Genomic DNA, 18,508 nt, shown 5'->3' on the forward strand with positions numbered 1-18,508 from the left:
TAGAAAAGTTAGCCAAGATGTATGTCTACAGCCTGTCTGCCAGGGGACTATACACCAGGCCACAAAGACAATCTACCGGCAGGATGTCCTCCAGAAGACAGTCCCGTAATCAGTATGCAGGAACAATGCTCCTACTTTCAGGTAGTCCCCGACTCATTTTAAGACCCACAACTTTTCCTCTCTATAACAGTATATCGTAGGGAAAAACCACTGAGAAACTTGAGTTTCTTCCTGTAAATATTCAAGAGAACCTCCCTAATGAATGCATCCAACAAAAACCAGCTGCAGTGGAGATCCTGACTCTGGTGCAATGGGTACAGTAACTTCAAAACGAAGCTGAGACGTCAAGGTCTTGCATCATTGTGCCCCCTATGGCCATGAAAATGCCACAGCGGATTGTCAATGGGCTTCTCTTGTAAGCAGAGGTCAGGTGACAATCTAACCCAGACCATGACCGCCATATAACCTTCATTCCACCTCACTTCAGAGAACTGCTCATGCCTTCTATTTCATTATAGGACACTGTATGAGTATATTCAAGGTGGTTTCACCTACAGTTTTGCATTTGGCAAGTCACAGATCAATTGGGCTAATCCATGCATGGACACCCGCCATAGTTAACAGTGGTTTCCACGTCGACATTGCACCATCTTGATGCGGTTTGGAAATCATTGGCAATCATCTGTGGCCAACGAACAGCATTGCCGATTCCTATTGACAACAAGGAGAGGCAGATTCCTTGAGGATCTCGCACAATTTTCGGCATGGAATCCAGGCAGAAATCCACACACAAAATCTACCATGTGGACAGGCCTGAACTAAGACTCCCTGGTGTAAAGTAGAACTGGCAGCCAATCAGATTCCACCTTTCATTTTTCACAGCTCCTTTGGAAAATGAAAGGTAGAATCTGATTGGTTGCTATGGGTAACTAAGCCAGTTCTACTTTACACCAGTTTGATAAATCTCCCCTCCTGATTCTACTGACGTTTTCTACATGGGGAAACGGTGAACCCCAAGAACTTCATCACCTTATAGACACCTGGACAAGCAGATATTCAATCACAACAGAGGAACAGCGCCATCTAGTGGCTAAATTCTTGTGAAAAGAGTCAAAACAATTCAAAGCCTTTAAGATGATGGCACTCTCACACACACTATACATTTTTCACTCAATGGGGAGAATTTACCAATGCTGTACCGCAGTTTTCCAAAATACAAAAGTCCAAAATTTTGTGCAAGCGCCATTTTGCACAAAATGGTGACTTTTTATAAATTTTCTGTGCTCGGGGCACCTTTTTTCTTTTTACTGTAGGTGGGGATTTACACGTCCCATAGCTGGCATATTTTTCAGTTTGTGGCGCGTGGAGATCAAAAGCCCCTTACTCCAATGGCCTCTTGGCGCATGAAACGCCAGTCTTTAGTAAATGTGCCCCAATGTCTACAAGCTTTAAGACGCTGATGTAAATAAAGATATCCCATGGTATACATAGACATGCTCTCCATTCATTTCTAATATGAATGGGTATTGCCCTTCCTGGCACGTCAAAGGGGGATAGCTAGAGGGCAGCTGGCAGGGCACGTGCACCGGGTCCTGGGTACCTCCATGGATGCCAACAAACCATGCTGCATTGGTCAAAGTATTTAGATACAGGGCTATTGCAAGAAGATGAATTTTTGCCTTAGGTGAAGCAAAATCTTGCCTAGCTGTCAGATGTAGCAGAGCTTAGACTGGCAGATGTAGCAGATAGGACTGTCAGCTGTATCTGACACTGTGAGACAGCGCAGGTAAAGGCCTGATAGACGTAGCAGAGCTGAGACTGGAATAGATAAAAAAAAAGTCAGATGCAGCACATAAGACTGTCAGGTGTAGCAGATCTGATATTGTCAGACGGAGCAGGTAAAGGCCTGTAAAGCTGAGATAGTCCATAGGAGCAGGTAAATAACTGTCAGATGTAGCAGCGCTGAGAATGTCTGACGGCGCAGATATAAGACTGCCATATAGAATATATGGGTGATAGATGTAACAGAGCTGAGGCTGATGATGTAGCAGTGCTGAAACTGTCCAATGTAAATAATTTAAGGTGGCAGATATAAGCCTGTCAGATGTAGCAGTGCTAAGTTTGTCATGAATATATCTCTGAGTGACAATAAGCCAATAAATTATCCTGCAGTCCTATGTAAAGCCCTAGATTACAGGCAAATACAACATACTTAACACCATCTTACTATACACAATTCGCTGCATTAATACATAACCGCCCCCATCCACAAAACATTTCCCCAACTTATTCTTCCATTTTCTTTCTTTGAATTACTTTCAGACAATTTTAAACCCATAAAAAATAATGGAAAAGATCAGATCTACCTCTTTTAAAACCCAGGGAGCAGCTCCATTCTCTTCCTCCCTCATCTTGTGTAACTTGAGAAAAACGCAGGGATCGGAATAAGCATCTGGATCCATACCCCCTCCTCCTCCTCCTCTCTTTTGTTAAACTTCCAAATCCCCTTAGAAGACGAAAAAACGTTTCCCCTTGCGCTGAGTTCTTCTTCTTCTCCTTCAGACTAAATGGAAGAGGTCTGCAGGATCCCTACGCTTTCCCAGCTGCCTCCCCTCCTCCATACATCCTGTAGGCTTTATTTCCCTGTTGATAATGGATATTTTTTTCCTATGTGATTGCTGGAAATTCTTCTGCTCTCTTTTCTCTCTCCCTCTGTCTCTTTGGAGTTTCTCTGTTTCCTCCTCTCTCTCCTCCTCCTCCTGCTTCCCACCCTGCAAGCCTGACCCATTCTGACTTCTTCATCTGCAGCTGGCTGGGGAAAGGTCCCATCTCTATGGCAACCTGTAGCCCCCTGAATACAGGATGGGCCTTACAGTTGGGGAGGGGGGGGGGGGGGGGGAGTTAGGGGTTTTAACTATTTTGTCTCCAAGGGGGGGCCTGCACTGAACACAATCTGGGTCATCCCTGTGATGACGGAGATAATGGCAATTTTTTTAACCTTTGTGGGGGTTCGAAGGACCATAGGGGTATTTATCAAAGTGGAGTTCAATAGTCAAGCATGCTAGGGAGTTGTGTTCTCTATGTGAACTGTGATTCATTGCCATGACTGAAAAAAAGGAAAATAAAGAGGAAAAATAAAATAAAAAACAAAATATATATATTTTGTTTTTATTAGTTTTTTTTGTATTTGTTGTTATATGTGTGTGTGTGTGTGTGTGTGTGTGTATGTGTATATATATATATATATATATATATATACACATACACATACACACACACACATATAACAATTCTGTTAGAGCAGTTTTCTGAGGTTGTATTGCATTAAGTTCTTCCTTTTTATGTGTATAAATATATATATATATTTATTTTTTTCTTTCCATTACAATTATTATTTTTTTTGATATATTTACATCTATCTATAAACATATGGGGGGGGGGGGGGGGGGTTAGAAGCTGGTCTTAATAACCCCATGTGTTGGCGGTGGATCCTGCAAAGCTATCAAGAGGCGCCGACCTCCACATAACTTTGGCGCATCCAGTGCTCATCTAAATCTACTCCAGCTTCCTTGCTGGCTTGAATTTAGAACATTTTCTACACCTAAAACAGGCGTAGAAAGTGATGAATTAGCCCCCGCCCACTCCATGCTCCCTTTTTTAGACCTGGCGTGAACAGCAAAAAGTTGCAGATTGTAGCGCAAATATCCTTTTGCTCTGCAATCTGCACCATAAATACTAAAAAAATAGGCAAATTTCTGTTTGTAAATGACCCCCAGATTTTATATAATTCTATTTTAAATTTGGATTGCATTTTTTCCATATATATATATATATATATATATATATATATATATATTCAAAGAAACGGACAGCACTCCCAGCAGAAAATAAGCAGTGGTTTATTCACCCATGTGGTACAGTGAGGCAACGTTTCGGCTCATACATTTCTCAAGGGATTTAGAAAGGCTCTATGTATGAGCCGAAACGTTGCCTCACTGTACCACATGGGTGAATAAACCACTGCTTATTTTCTACCGGGAGTGCTGTCCGTTTCTTTGACTATTACATTGGGTAAGGAGCTATTCCCCTGGACATAGCACCTACTTCATTGTTGGCTTATCAGTGCCGCCATTTTTATTTTACATATTTATGTTTTACTAGAAAGTAAAAAACTATCCCATTCCATTAACATTATTTTTATTTTATTTTCTAAAAAACAACAACTGAGATTTCTTGGTGTATGCTAGGTTCACATCTACTACTCTGGTACAGAAAAACAGAAAAAAGGAATCGCTGGATCCAACATATGCCACTGTTTATAATGCGGTCTGTCTGGTTAGGCTGTGTTAACATCTCGGGGAAGCTGATCCCGCACTAATACTAGTTGTCAGCCAGACCAAAAGACGTTGCATGCATCAGATTTTGTCCTGCTGAAACCTGGCATTTATACCGCAAAGCGGCCGGATCACCGCCAGTCCTCATTGCAGTCAGTGGGGATCCGGTGGGGAACTACATAATCCGGCAATGCCAGATCCGGAGAAATCCGGCAGGCTAACTCCAAAGAGATCTGCGGCTGTAGATATGTACACGTCCTTACGGTTTCAGTTATAATGCTAGACAAAATCCTGGTGTTGCGTTGTGCTTTTGTGCCGGAATCTGCGACGTAGGCTCCTAACCGAGGCTCTGCTGTAGATGTCAACCTAGCCTAACTCGTGTAAATGGACAACAGATTAATAACACAGAATCAGTCATACCATGTGTTAAAGTATCACCAGTGCCGAGGTCCTGGAGTGAATGAATTACCTGGGGCATTTTTTAAACAGTGACAACAAGTCTGGGGTTTATGTGTCCTGCGGCAGAAAGTCTCGAAAAAGTCACAACTAAAACATTTGCGCAATCTGTCTGCATCTTGCTGCAGGATAACTATATTAGAGCTGTAAAAACACAGCCAGATTGCTGAAAAGTCACAGGCAAGTTGCAGTCAATAACAGCAAAGTCATGTGCGATTTGCAACAAAAAAATCCAAAAGTGTTGGAATTTTTTAGCGACACATCACAGGACTTGCATTGAGACCCCATTGATAATCATTAGGTTCCATGTTGCGTTGCGACATTGTGATCTTCATGTTGTGCAACACAAGTCAGCGTGTGGTTTCAGTGTAATGCCTCATTCACATGTCAGTGTTTGATCAGTGATTGTGAGCCAAAACCAGGTGCGGCTCTAAACACAGAACAGCTGCAGATCTTTCCCTTAGGCCCCATTCACACGTCCGCAATTTTGTTCAGCATTTTGCGGAACGGAATTGCGGACCCATTCATTTCTATGGGGCCGCACGATGTACTGCCCGGATACGAATTGCGCACCCGAAAAAAAATAGAACATTTGCGGAAAAGAATAGGCATATTCTATTAGTGCAGAACGCGGAACGCACATTGCTGATGTCCGTGTTTTGTGGATCCGCAAATCACGCTACGGACGTGTGAATGGACCCTTATACCTTATGTCTGTGGAGGCTCCAGTCCTGGTTTTGGCTCACAATCACTGATGGAAAACACTGAACGAACACTGATGTGTGAATGAGCAATAATGGTCATTAATCCAATAAACTATTTCAAGTTAACGTGCAGTATATGTAGAACTGTATGCACTCCCTTCTACACTGGCTGAGAATTGGGTCAGTTTAAGGGAATGAACCATCACACAAATGCTCGTTCTTGATATCTGCCCAGTGTAAAGGTGGAGCTGATAACCTGACTGAAGAGCAAAATGCTTGTTGGCAGCATGTTGCCCTGTGTAAATACGGGATGTGCTGCCGACAAGTGAATGGAGGACAATATTGATGAGCGAATTGACTTCGAACCACTTGGAACCGAACCAGGAAATGTTTTTTTACAGTATAAATCAATTTCTGAAGTTATTATGCGAAGTCTCGCAAGACTTTGCAAAGTAATAACTTTGGCTCATCGGAGCCAATACATTCTAATACTGTACGGAGCAGTACAGTATTGAAACAAAATTTTATGCGAATCGACTTCGCTCATCCCTCGAGGACATAGTAACAAGTGTTCACCCCCTTTCACTATAAATGGGGCCATGTGAAAGGCAGCTATCCCTGTATGCACAGTCATAGAGGGAAAGCTGTCCATCACTGATAGGACCGTCTCCTTGACGTCACATCCCAGAATGAGCAGGAATTTAAATGAATGATATACAGGTTTTACTGAATCTTTTCCCACAAATCTATATATCAATCTGGTCAGCCCTTCTTGCTCTATAACTTGCAGCTTGCAGCTTCAAGGACCATGTTCAACGTGACAGGTTTCCTTTAACCTCTTCCCGACCAGTGCCGTAAATTTATGGTGCTGCGGGACATGACTTACCGTATTTTTCGCTTTATAAGACACGAAAGTGGGCGGAAAATGGCCCTGCGTCTTATAAAGCGAATACTAGTGAGCGTTTCCATTATGGAAGCGCTCACTAGTATGCATTAGGTGTCGGGAGCGGGGAAGAAGCAATGCAAGCGATTCCGGTACTCACCCCAGCACTGCACTGGGGGCCAGCGCTGCACTGTCCTGACCCCGTACAGCGTCACGACGTAGTGGCGGTCAGGTGACAGTGCAGTGTGGGCCGGGAAGACAGGGGAGCGCGACTTCTGCCGGAGAGGAAGATGAGCCGCGGCGCAGGAGAGGTAAGAGGAGTTTTATTCTAATCTGAGGTTTGATGGGGGTTAAAAATAAAGGGCTGATTTGAGGTCTGATTGGGGTATGACATTAAGGGCTGATCTGAGGTCTGATGGGAGTCTGACATAGAGGGCTGATGGGGTTCTGACATGGAGGGCTGTTATGGGGGTCTGATATGATGTCCTGATATGGGGTCGGATGTGATGTCCTGATATTTATGGGGGTCTGATTTGAGGATCTGATATGAGGTCTGATGAATTTTTTTTTTTTTCTTATTTTCCTCCTCTAAATTCTGGGGTGCGTCTTATAAAGTGAAAAATACGGTAAGTCCCAGCGCTGTACATGTATGGCGTGCTGATCGGGGCGGATGCAGGAGCTGCGCCCGCTCGATTAGCAGCAGTGGCCTGAGTCCCTGCCAGCATTGGTAAATACACCGATGCCAGCTTATTAACACCTTCTATGCCGCAGTTACCACTGACAGTGGCATGTACAGGTTTGCAGAGGGAGGGGACTCCCTCTCTGACCCCATCGGGTCCCTCCGATGTGGTGACGGGGAAACCGATAACTGGAATGGCAGCCCAATGCCTTACACAGACATCGGGGCTTGCCTCCTACAGAAGCCTATGAGATCCAGCCCCAAGGTTGGGTCTTATAGGCAGGCAGTCAGTGTATTGTAGGCATTGTAGAGGGCATCAGCATGGCTATGTCTGGTATTACAAGTTCATCCCTATGCACTTGAATGAATTCTAGGCTACTGTGGCAATTTCATCATTTGGGGATAATTGGGAAGGAACGGTTGGATTGTATAATTCAGGAGGTGTTCTCAGGCCAAGGAGACCCTATAACAGGACCTTGTTTGCATGCACAGGGATGAACATGTAATAGAATAAGAAAGGAACCTGCATATAATGCCTCTCAGTGCATCTGACTGGCCGAGAGGGCACTGTCACGTTCACATACCTCAAAGGCTTGTATCTGATGTCTCACGGACGGACGGGAGTGGGAACTCAAAGTGGCCCTGGAAAAAATACTAAAAGTGGCCCCGTTTTGCAGTCGGATCTAAATTGATGGAAGGCCGGGCCAGCAATACCATATTGTGGCAAATTATACTACCCCAACGGAGCCAAATACTACAGTCCATCACAAAATACTGCCAACAGCACAAAATACAACCCCAAAAACTTCCACTGGCCGGCCGTGAGGAGGGCTCAGGCGGCCCCCTGGGCATTGGCCTATCGGGAAATTTTCCTGTAAGGTCTATGGCCATTCTACCCCTGCTAACAGATGCCCCTCATAAGTGTTCTGTCTGGTGACATGCTCTTTTCTATCATGCTGTTGAAGAATCAGACTACGCTGAAGATACACCAACAGTGAAGGTCCTATAAAGGACTAGGTCCAGAAGTCAGGAAGGACACGACTTTATTGGCTGCAGTCACCCAGTGAGGGGGCCTTTGAGGACCACAGTCAGATGCTCATAAGAAAATATGGAAAAGGACATCAAGAAATAATTTTACATGGGGTTTTAAAATTCATCACAACACCATTGCTCCCAAAAAAAAACAAAAAAACCTATAGAGACTTTTTGCTGACCCCTAGTGACAAAATCAAGAACTGTCTAAAAGTTGTAACGTCATTCTCTAGTGTTTACAAGACTGTGGGACAAAGGGGAGGAGGACGCAAAGTCCATGACATATATGAAAGAAAGGGGTACAAATAGCAAAGATCAAGATGCAGCCTACCATTATGGTGCTGGGTTTCGACACTCAGGACTTGCGGCGTGCACAGATCTCATAGGGCCCCAAAGCAAAACTGAAATTGGCCACAATTCCCCCATCCAGTTTTCCAGTATGCGTGGGTCATACACTCCCAGGCAACACGGAACATGCTAATCCACTATTTCTGAAGACGTTTTTTTATTAAATGGAATAAATTTTAATTGAAAAAAAAATGGAATAAAAAAAAAAAAAAGTCCTCTGCCTCACCCACTTTATCATTCAACTTTGGATGTCGGAAGCAGTGGAACAGATGCTTATATCCAATCCCAGCAGTTATCTCTGATCCCAGCAGTAAGAGCAGGTTGCCAGCTCTATAATACAGCTTGCACCCACAAGTAAAGGGGTTTGCACAGATCCACCACAGTGCTATACTGTCATATCTCTTTGCGCTAGCTACCTACTTGAAGCAACTTAATAGCGCAGGGCATGAAGGGGTTAAAAACCTTCAAGTCTGGGACATATGATGAAGTCACCCCTCTTTATGGACTGGTGAAAGCTCTTAATTCTTCACTCAATCATTAGTACATTGTACCACAGTGCCCCCTAGTGGTACATATTAGGAATTATTTTAAGGGTATTTTCATATTAGCAACTGAAAATAATTTCAGGATTCTTTGGTGGTGGGATCAGGTCTAACTCGATGTGAAGAGGGCCGTTGCACTCATTGCATTTGGTGAGAATATTATCACATAAGGGCAAGGTGACTTCACATATCAAAGAAACCGGTACATCATTAGATTGCTTTGCTGCTAAAGTCTGAGGATGTGAACCCTGGGGCGGTAGGTACCAATGTATAGTTTATATATAAAATGTATATACATAGAGTTGAGCTCTTTATATTACTTATCTTGTACTGGACTTCAGATACATCCTTTATTATTCTTCAGAGCCGCACTCCCTATGCTGCTAATGGATTCACTGTGTACATACATTAATTGTCCTATACTGATCCCGAGTTACATCCTGTATTATAATCCAGAGCAGCACTCACTATTCTGCTGGTGGAGTCACTGTATACGGTTCATACATTACTTATCCAGTACTGATCATGAGTTACATCCTGTATTATACACCAGAGCTGCATTCACTATTCTACTGGAGGAGTCACTGTGTACATACATTACTTATCCGGTACTGATCCTGAGTTACATCCTGTATTATACATCAGAGCTGCACTCACTATTCTGCTGGAAGAGTCACTGTGTACACACATTACTTATCCTGTACTGAGTAACAGTCTGTATTATACTCCAGAGCTGCACTCACTATTTTGCTGGTGGAGTCACTGTGTACATACATTACTTATCCTGTACTGATCCTGAGTTACAGTCTGTATTATACTCCAGAGCTGCACTCCCTATTCTACTGGTGGAGTCACTGTGTACATACACTACGTTACTTATCCTGTACTGATCCTGAATTACATCCTGTATTATACTTCAGAGCTGCACTCGCTGTTTTGCTGGTGGAATCACTGTGTATAGTACAGACATTAATTGTCTCGTACTGGTCCTGAGTTCCAGCCTATGTTATACTCCAGAGCTGCACTCACTATTCTGCTGGTGGAGTCACTGTTTAAACTACATACATTAATTGTCTCGTACTGATCCTAAGTTACAGGCTGTGTTATACTCCAGAGCTGCACTCACAATTCTGCTGGTGGAATCACTATGTATAGTACATACATCAATTGTCTCGTACTGGTCCTTAGTTACAGGCTGTGTTATACTCCAGAGCTGCAGTCTCAATGGTGATGATCATCATTTGAAGCAGTAACCAAGCGTTGCATATTTGTATGCAGAAAATCTGCACCAAAACTGCATGAAAATGTACATAATACACACTATATATATATATATATATATATATATATATATATTATGGTTTTGGTACATGTTTTATGCAGTTTTGTTGCGGATTTTCTGATTATTTAAGTCTATGAGGAAAACCACTATACAGTATATAAGGTGCGGAATTGCACAAACAATTGACATGCCGTGGATTTTAAAATGTGCACATCAGGTCAATTTCCTTTTTTAAATCAGTTAATTTTTTGTTGAAATAAACATTATCACATGAACAACATAAAGGAGTTCGCAGTTTTTGTATAGTTGGAAATAAGTACAACATACGAAGATATTGGTGTACGCAGACACCTAAGGCAATTATGAGAAATCAAGATTTATATGAACAATACAACATTGAAATGATTGAAGTATTGTAACATTGTATTCAATAGCACAATAACACCCTCCCCCCCCCCCCCCCCCCCCCATCCCAACTTGAGCAGAGAGACATCAATGTCTGTAGATTTAAGGACAGTCATACAATTGGGCACCAAAACATTTCCACCTAGCTATAATAGCTCAGCCGTTACACAGTAACTATGTGGTTCCCCTGGAGAGGGAGTGTAAGAAAGACATTTGTCCCCGTATACAGTCTTGAACTAATGCCTGAGAAGCCAGTTGCGCTGACTCAACCCACTCCTGCCATAGAGATAGGAACTTATTTGGACAGTTTTGTTTAGCGTATACTCCCCTTTCTAGTCTCAGAATTACATTAATCCTATTAACAAACTCTTGTGTGTTTAGCTATTAGTACCCTAACTGGGAACAGGAGTCTATGAACACTTAGGGAGTTCCTGTCTCCCAGTCCCGGAGAGTCCAGTATCCCCAGTATACAGACTCTAGGGTCATTAGGTAAACGTATCCGAGTTGCCGTCACTATAATACTTCCGACATCCTCCCAATAGGATCGCAATCGTGAGCAGTTCCAAATCATATGGAGCAATGTCGCATCCTCTTCCCCACATCTAGGACACTTTGAATCTGAACGCACACCAATTCTGAAGAGAAATTGTGGGGTTCTATATACTCGATGTATAAGGTACAGTTGTGATAGTCGCTGGGATTCACTAACCGTCAAAGAGGGAGTAAGGGCCAGAATATCTGTCCATTGTTCCTGGGACAATGCTCCAAGATCCATTTCCCATTTGAACCTTTGCCTTAATGGTAGTAGAAGAGGAGGAAGTATCAATAATATATCTGTATACCAAAGATATAAGGCCCTTAGCGGAGGAACCCTTTAATAACTGTTTAACCACAAGGGGAGAGTCAAAAATCCACACTCCCGTGGGAAATTGCGTCTGAAACGCATGCCTCAATTGTAAATACTGGTAAAAAGCCTTGTTGGGTAAGCTAAACTCCTCCTGCAACTGCGTAAAGGATTTAAAAACTCTATCTGATTAAAGTTGTCCCAAGAACAATAGACCCCTCCCCTCCCATGGAGAAAAACCTTCCAGACGAAATATCTCAGGCACTTGGGGATCACGCCATAAAGAGGTAGCATCACAAAAACTATTGATACCTATCATACTTTAAAATTTAGACCATACTTTGGTCGCTAGGGACAAAGTAGGGAGTGTGATCGAGCGCAAGGAACCTAATTCCACCGTGGCAATCGGAGCCCTATAGATGAAATAATAGTAGCCGAAGAATCCAACTCGTCAGTCTGCAGCCACCCTTTGAAATGTTGCAGCTAAGCAGCTATGAAATAAAACCATGGATTTGGTAAAGATAGGCCACCCCCCTTTACTTTTTTGGAGCGTTGCAATACTTATCCTCGGCTGCTTTTTCCTCCAAATTAGGGACCTAAAAATTCCCTGAATTTTGAAAAACAGCCTTTGTGGAATCCAGACTGGAGAATTATGGAGGAGAAACAGCAACTGAGGCATGAGTACCATTTTTATGAGATTACTGCGACCAATAACTGATAAAGGTAATTTACACCAAATATTAGATTTAGTGACCAATTTGACAATCAATGGTTCTATGTTTAACTTAATGTAGTCCGTCGGAGATGAGGTCACTATCACCCCTAGAAATTTAAATCTAGCAGCCACTTGTAAGGGTAGGCCATCAGGTCAATTTCCACACGTAAAAATATGCAAAGTGTACATTAGATTTGGTTAATCTGACTCACTATGCTGGTACTGCATTACGCTGCTGGTTTTTAGCAGTAAAATCCATGTGGAAAAAAACACATGTAATCCCCATCGTGTGCAGTTAACATAAAGGCCAGTTCACATAGAGTTTTTGCCTCTAATATTGGAGCGTTTCTGCCTCAAAATCAGCTTAAAAAAATGCCTCAAAACAGCACTTGCTTTTTTTTTTCCACGTATAAAAGAAAAGCAGCGTGCTCTATCTTTGGGCAGAATCCACGCTGAATCTTCCATTGTAATGAATAGGAAACATAAAAAAAAAAAAACAGCTCCATGTAGGTATATGAGGTTTTTGGGTGCATTTTCTGTGCATTTATAGTGAAAATGCAGCTTTGTATTAAAGTGAGTATAAAAAAAAAGACGCGTCAAAAACTGTGTGAAAAAGGCGCCCCAAAAAAACCACACGTGGATTCTGCACGGATATTTTCAGCGTGTTTTCAAAATCCGTCGTGTGAATATCCCCTAAGCCAGGGATTGGCTACCTTCGTCACTCCAGCTGCTCTGAAACTACAACTCCCTAAATCCTTTATTAAGGTGTATCCATTTCACTTCCGTGGGAGTTACAGCCAGAACAGTGGGAGAACAGCCAAATAAGTGTGCATGCTGGGAGTTGTAGTTACTGTACACAGCACCTGGAGCAGGGAAGGTTGCTGACCCCTGCCCTAAGCGCTCCTTAACATGCTGAATACTGCATCCAGCACCAGTATAAATGTAAGGCAGCTTCCTAGCTGTCTTACATTTAGATCATTTTCTACACCTAAAACAGGTGTAGAAAATTATGATTGAGATGGGCCTCCCGGCCCTTCCCCACGCACTTTTTTAGACCTGGCGTGATCGGGGAAAAGTTGCAGATTGTGGCGCAGATTACCTTTGTGCCGCAATCTGCGCCAGAAATATGCCTAATAGGCATAATAGGCCTAATGACCCCCATTGTTTTCTGCAAGACCAATTCAGATGAATGAAACGGATTTTCAGTCGCAAAAATTTCGGCAACAACATCTGCCACAAGTGAAAATTGGTGGTCTTCGATTTCAGCAGCAAAGCCTGCAGAATTGTAAATGTAGCTATGTGAGATGGGGAAACAGCTGTTTGTATAGATTAAATAAAATTATCTGGACTGACATTCTGCTGTTTGGCCACAAGATGCTGCTGTTTCCAAAACACAGCTAACAGACTGCATATATTTTCATATTCATGAGAGGTGGTTTCAGAGGCTGGAGAAGAAAAAAGAAAGCTAAGACTGAGGAGTTGCTTTCCTCGTTCGTGACTTCACTGTATCCTGGGGAGCCTACCCTGGTACACGGCTTACAGCTACGCATACCTCCCAACTTTTGAAAAGTGCCTCCACACAGTAGAAGGCCCCCTACAGTAGTCCTGCACCATTAGCTAAACCCCCCCTCCCCCCTTACATTAGGGAAGCCCCTGTAGTGCAGCCCTTCTTGTCCATGAATAACATTATCCCCTCTCCAGCAGGAGAGCTCATAGGTTGTGAAATGATATACAGTATGCCATAAAAGAAGAGCCAAAAACCACATACTATTATTTCCCAATCCTCACCTCCTCCAAATAATTACAGATGAATCAGGGTGGGCCCCCAGAGTCAGATCTATTGGTGGGCTCTAGATACCCCAGTCTGACACTGGAGAAATAGATGAGCTGGACAGAGATATACACCATAGATAGATATAACATAGATAGATATATACACCATAGATAGATAGATAGATAATAGACATATATTAGATACATTATCCAGTAAGCACTGGTCACTTTATGTAATTGGTTGCACATGTTACATAATCACGATATATATGATATTTTATGTATTTTTAATTGAGAATCATGTCTGTTGTAAAGATTTTTTGTATATGAAACAGATATTTAATCATGCACTGCAATCACGTATATATTAGATATTCATCATGTTAGTATATTTATTATATGTCACTTTTTAATTTTAATTGTTTTTATTGATTGGAATTTGGCACATTGAGTGTGTTTGCTATATACACTGAGCACTTTGTCTTAACACATTGCTTGAGGAAGGCTCTAGCACTGAGCCAAAACGTTGCATTGCCTTATGGGTGAATACATTTCTTTTCATTTTATTTTCTGGAGTGCTGCCCGTTTTTTAGTTTTTTATATACAGGGTTTGCTTATCCCCATTTGGGCCTTTTGCACCCACTTGCTTTCTGTTTTGATGGTGCTGCCACCCCTTTTCTTTTTCTATTAGATAGATAGATAATTGGATAGATACGTAGATAGATATGAGATAGATGGATAGATAGATACGTATAATCACAGAAAATAATGCACTATAATAATCGATGCAAGCATAAAATATGGACTAAGCCCTCACTCTGTTGATAAAATCGGAGACACTTGGTCAATACGTTTTGATCAAAACACATCTAAACCCACCTACCAAGTGACAAGGTGGTCTCAGTTAAGGCGGGTCCTACACTAAACCTGCCTATGTCATTATGCATTTTTGTTTAGGAGCGCAGACCCCGCACATATAGTGTGTTGCTCCAGAGTGAGGGCTTAGTCCATATGTTATGCTTGCATCCAGGGGCGTAGCGTGGGGGGGGCCAGGGGGGCCGTTGCCCCGGGCGCCAAATTGTAGGGGGCGCCAGGCAGACGGCAGTAAAATGAGGGTGATGGAAGCCTATGGCTCCCATCCCCTCCGTTCCGCCTGGCATGAAGCTTTAATACGCAGTAGAGCGGCGCAGGAGTCCAGGAGATCGCGATTATATGACCAAGACCTCCTGCGCCGGGTCTCGCGAGATGACGCGATGACGTGACGACGCGGCGCAGGAGGGCAGGGTGATGTGTTCCTGACCGCCTGCGCCGGGACGCCCAAGCAAAGACTGCAAGAGGTGATGAAGAGAGGTGAGTACTTTTTTTTTTTTTTATGTAAGTACTGGGGGCCATACTGGGGGCACTATGGAGGTGGCCAGTATATTTAAAGAATGGGTACCGTTTTATATTACACAGAGGGGCCATGATACATTATACAGAAGGCCATTATATATTATAATTATACAAGGGGCCATTATATATTATACAGAGGGGCCATTATATATTAGAATTATACAGAGGGCCCATTATTAATAGCCTCTCTGTATAACTATAATATATAATGGCCCCTCTGTATAATATATAATATATAATGGCCCCTTGTATAATTATTATTTATTATGGCCCCTCTGTATAACTATAATATATAATGGCCCCTCTGTATATTATATATAATGACCCCTCTGTAAAATTAGGATATATAATGGCCCCTCTGTATTATTATAATATATAATGTCCCCTCTGTATAACTATAATATATAATGGCCCCTCTGTATAATATATAATATATAATGGCCCCTTGTATAATTATTATTTATTATGGCCCCTCTGTATAACTATAATATATAATGGCCCCTCTGTATATTATATATAATGACCCCTCTGTAAAATTAGGATATATAATGGCCCCTCTGTATTATTATAATATATAATGTCCCCTCTGTATAACTATAATATATAATGGCTCCTTTGTATAATTATTATTTATTATGGTCCCTCTGTATAACTATAATATATAGTGACCCCTCTGTATAATTATTATATATAATGAACTCTCTGTAATATTAGGATATATAATGGCCCCTCTGTATTATTATAATATTACCTTGATCTATATGTAACCTAACTCTACAATGTCACAGGCCCTGCCTCTGTGAGCAACTGTCATTTTCTGCTACAGGGTCATCCTGTGCAGGAGATACCTTTCGAAGGGTCTGCATTCCCTTTGGCTTTGTCTCTTGTTGCAGGCCATAATGCTTGGCCAATGGGCTAGCACTCGTCGAGACCTCTTCTCTGAGGAGTTTTTTGTCATCTTTTCCAAGCTTCATGTTAAAGTCACCCCACGTTGCTGGGAATACACTGAACTCTGAGAAGAGCCTTCGGAAAGGACTATGGTTGCTTTTTGAAGTTCAGCAGTAGGGATCCTGTAGGATCTGGTTGTGTGGCCCAGGTATATAAGGCCTATGCAGACCTATCTGTTGGACACAAGGTGGACTCCCAATCTCTAGTAGAGCATATAGAGCGGGACTCTGCATACGAAGCGTGGGAGGTAACAGGGCTTCATGGAATTTTTGGCCATTTGAAGAACAGGAGGACACCTATCCAAAGTTCTCCAAAAGATCATCAACCATTACCTTCTCTAATTGGAGGATCAGAGGAAGGTTCAGGTCATGTAGTCCCAGTGGCTGTGAAAGTAAGCGTTATGTCACCAAATGAGGTGGACTTTGAAATCTGGGGATTTCACACTAATTGTCTTTGAAAGGGGGTGGGGACAGAGATTTTTCATATGTGTGATTTGGAATTCCTTAGTGAAAGAGGTTGTCAGTACTTACAGTGCCAATCACTAATAGATTTCTGCTTACCGGTCCCTCTTGACACGCAAGAAATGGCACTGTCCACAGCACCTACCATAGGCCGTGATTAACTGAGTGGTCTAGGAACCAGGGGGCTGCAAGGGGGAGCTATTTTGTTTAGTTTAATGCATACACATTTACCGTATATGGCTTCCATTGAGATTAATGGGAGCTGTATAAATATCTATGCATTGAGCTCCCTCTAGAGGCAGTGGCTGGCAGACAGAATTTTACCTTTTCATTCTATGAAGGAAAGCAGGGAGTTCTGTATAAAAAAAAATGGAGATTGATCCTATCATAGCATATGGCCAATTTCTGGGACCACAAACCCCCCACCTACCTGCAAAAATGAAAAAAATAAAATAAAATTCTTACCTGAGAATTTCATATCATATTGGCCAATCGCAGTGGACCACAGTGATGTTTTGTCCATGTGATATAAGGTGGCATAGCGGCCATTAGACAATGCCGTCATGTGACGTAACATCCTTGTACACACAGTCATTGATCCATTTAGTTAAGCACAAAAAAGCAGGTGATAAAAGGAGGGGACATTAAGAAAGTTCGACCAATTTATATCAACAATTTTTTCATTTTCTTTTTGATATTATTTTTATTTAAAAATAAAATTAGCAAAATGGAAACTGCCATGGCTGCCTCCGTATATGGGTTTGTAGTTCATGAACCCCACAAACTCAAATTATGAAGACAACCCCTGTCCATAGGCTCCATTAGGATGTAGTAGAGGATATTCCCCTGCTCAGGACCCCACTGTATGAGTCAGAACAGATTGCTGCCCTGAAGAACTCAGGCTTGTATTATGTGGCTGATGAAGGGGAAATATCTGGCTGGCTGCGGCCTTCCCTGGGAAGAAACCTGTGCTGGTTGCTATAAGAAAGGGGCTTTATGTGATGAGTTCCCAAAATATAATTTTTTTTCTCTTTTGTTCTCTGCAGTTTTGTTGTTTGCATTGGTTCCTGTAATTCTTTAGATACCCATTCAATGGTGTCAAAAAATAACCTTTACACATCTCTCCGTGTCCCCGTTTCAGCATTTCCTGGGTCCCTGCTTCCTGGTCCCAGCAGAAGGCCACTCAATTATTTTTATCTATAAATATGTCTCCTGCTTGGCAACTCCGTAAAGGGTGATGCACATGAACTTATTTTTTGCGGGTCGAAATATCTTCAATAGGGCTGTAAATAAGGTGGACATCATACAGTGTGCTGTCCGCATCTATATGTCCGTTTTGCAAAAATATAGAACTTTCCTATTCTTGTCCACATTACAGACAAGGTTAGGACTGTTCTATTATGGACCAGACGTTCTGTTCTCCAAAATGCGGAAGGCACACGTCCAGTATCCGTGTTTTGCGGATCTGTAATTTGTGGAATGTAAAAATGGCTGCGGCTGTATGCATTAGCCCTAAGTCTCACATTTGTACTAGGTCCTACATCCAGGTTTTGGCCAGCAAAAGAAGATGGACCTTCTCATCATGAAGACCTGCAGCAAATTACTTAGTCTGATCCCCGGTTTCAGGTGGACATTGTAGAGGAGTTTGAGAAATTAATGACCCAACAAGTAAGTTTAACTACATATCTACAGGATATAAAGTACAGGTGG

General features: G+C 42.3%; 2 protein-coding genes across 2 annotated transcripts in view; one reads left to right on the top strand and one right to left on the bottom strand.

Annotated features, from left to right (window-relative positions):
* The window catches only part of DENND2A (DENN domain containing 2A), a 106,990-nt gene extending 104,292 nt beyond the window's left edge, over window positions 1-2,698 (bottom strand). The window contains exon 1 of the mRNA XM_044271870.1: window positions 2,367-2,698. The gene's annotated coding sequence lies outside the window, so the exon portion shown is untranslated. The remainder of the gene's footprint in view (window positions 1-2,366) is intronic.
* The window catches only part of ADCK2 (aarF domain containing kinase 2), a 78,792-nt gene that overhangs the window by 36,033 nt on the left and 24,251 nt on the right, over window positions 1-18,508 (top strand). The window contains 4 exon segments of the mRNA XM_044272387.1: window positions 16,216-16,397; window positions 16,400-16,728; window positions 18,333-18,426; window positions 18,429-18,466. Coding sequence (XP_044128322.1) covers window positions 16,216-16,397; window positions 16,400-16,728; window positions 18,333-18,426; window positions 18,429-18,466 — 643 coding nt within the window.

Source organism: Bufo gargarizans, chromosome 11, assembly GCF_014858855.1.
Source record: "Bufo gargarizans isolate SCDJY-AF-19 chromosome 11, ASM1485885v1, whole genome shotgun sequence".
Classification (NCBI taxonomy): domain Eukaryota; kingdom Metazoa; phylum Chordata; class Amphibia; order Anura; family Bufonidae; genus Bufo; species Bufo gargarizans.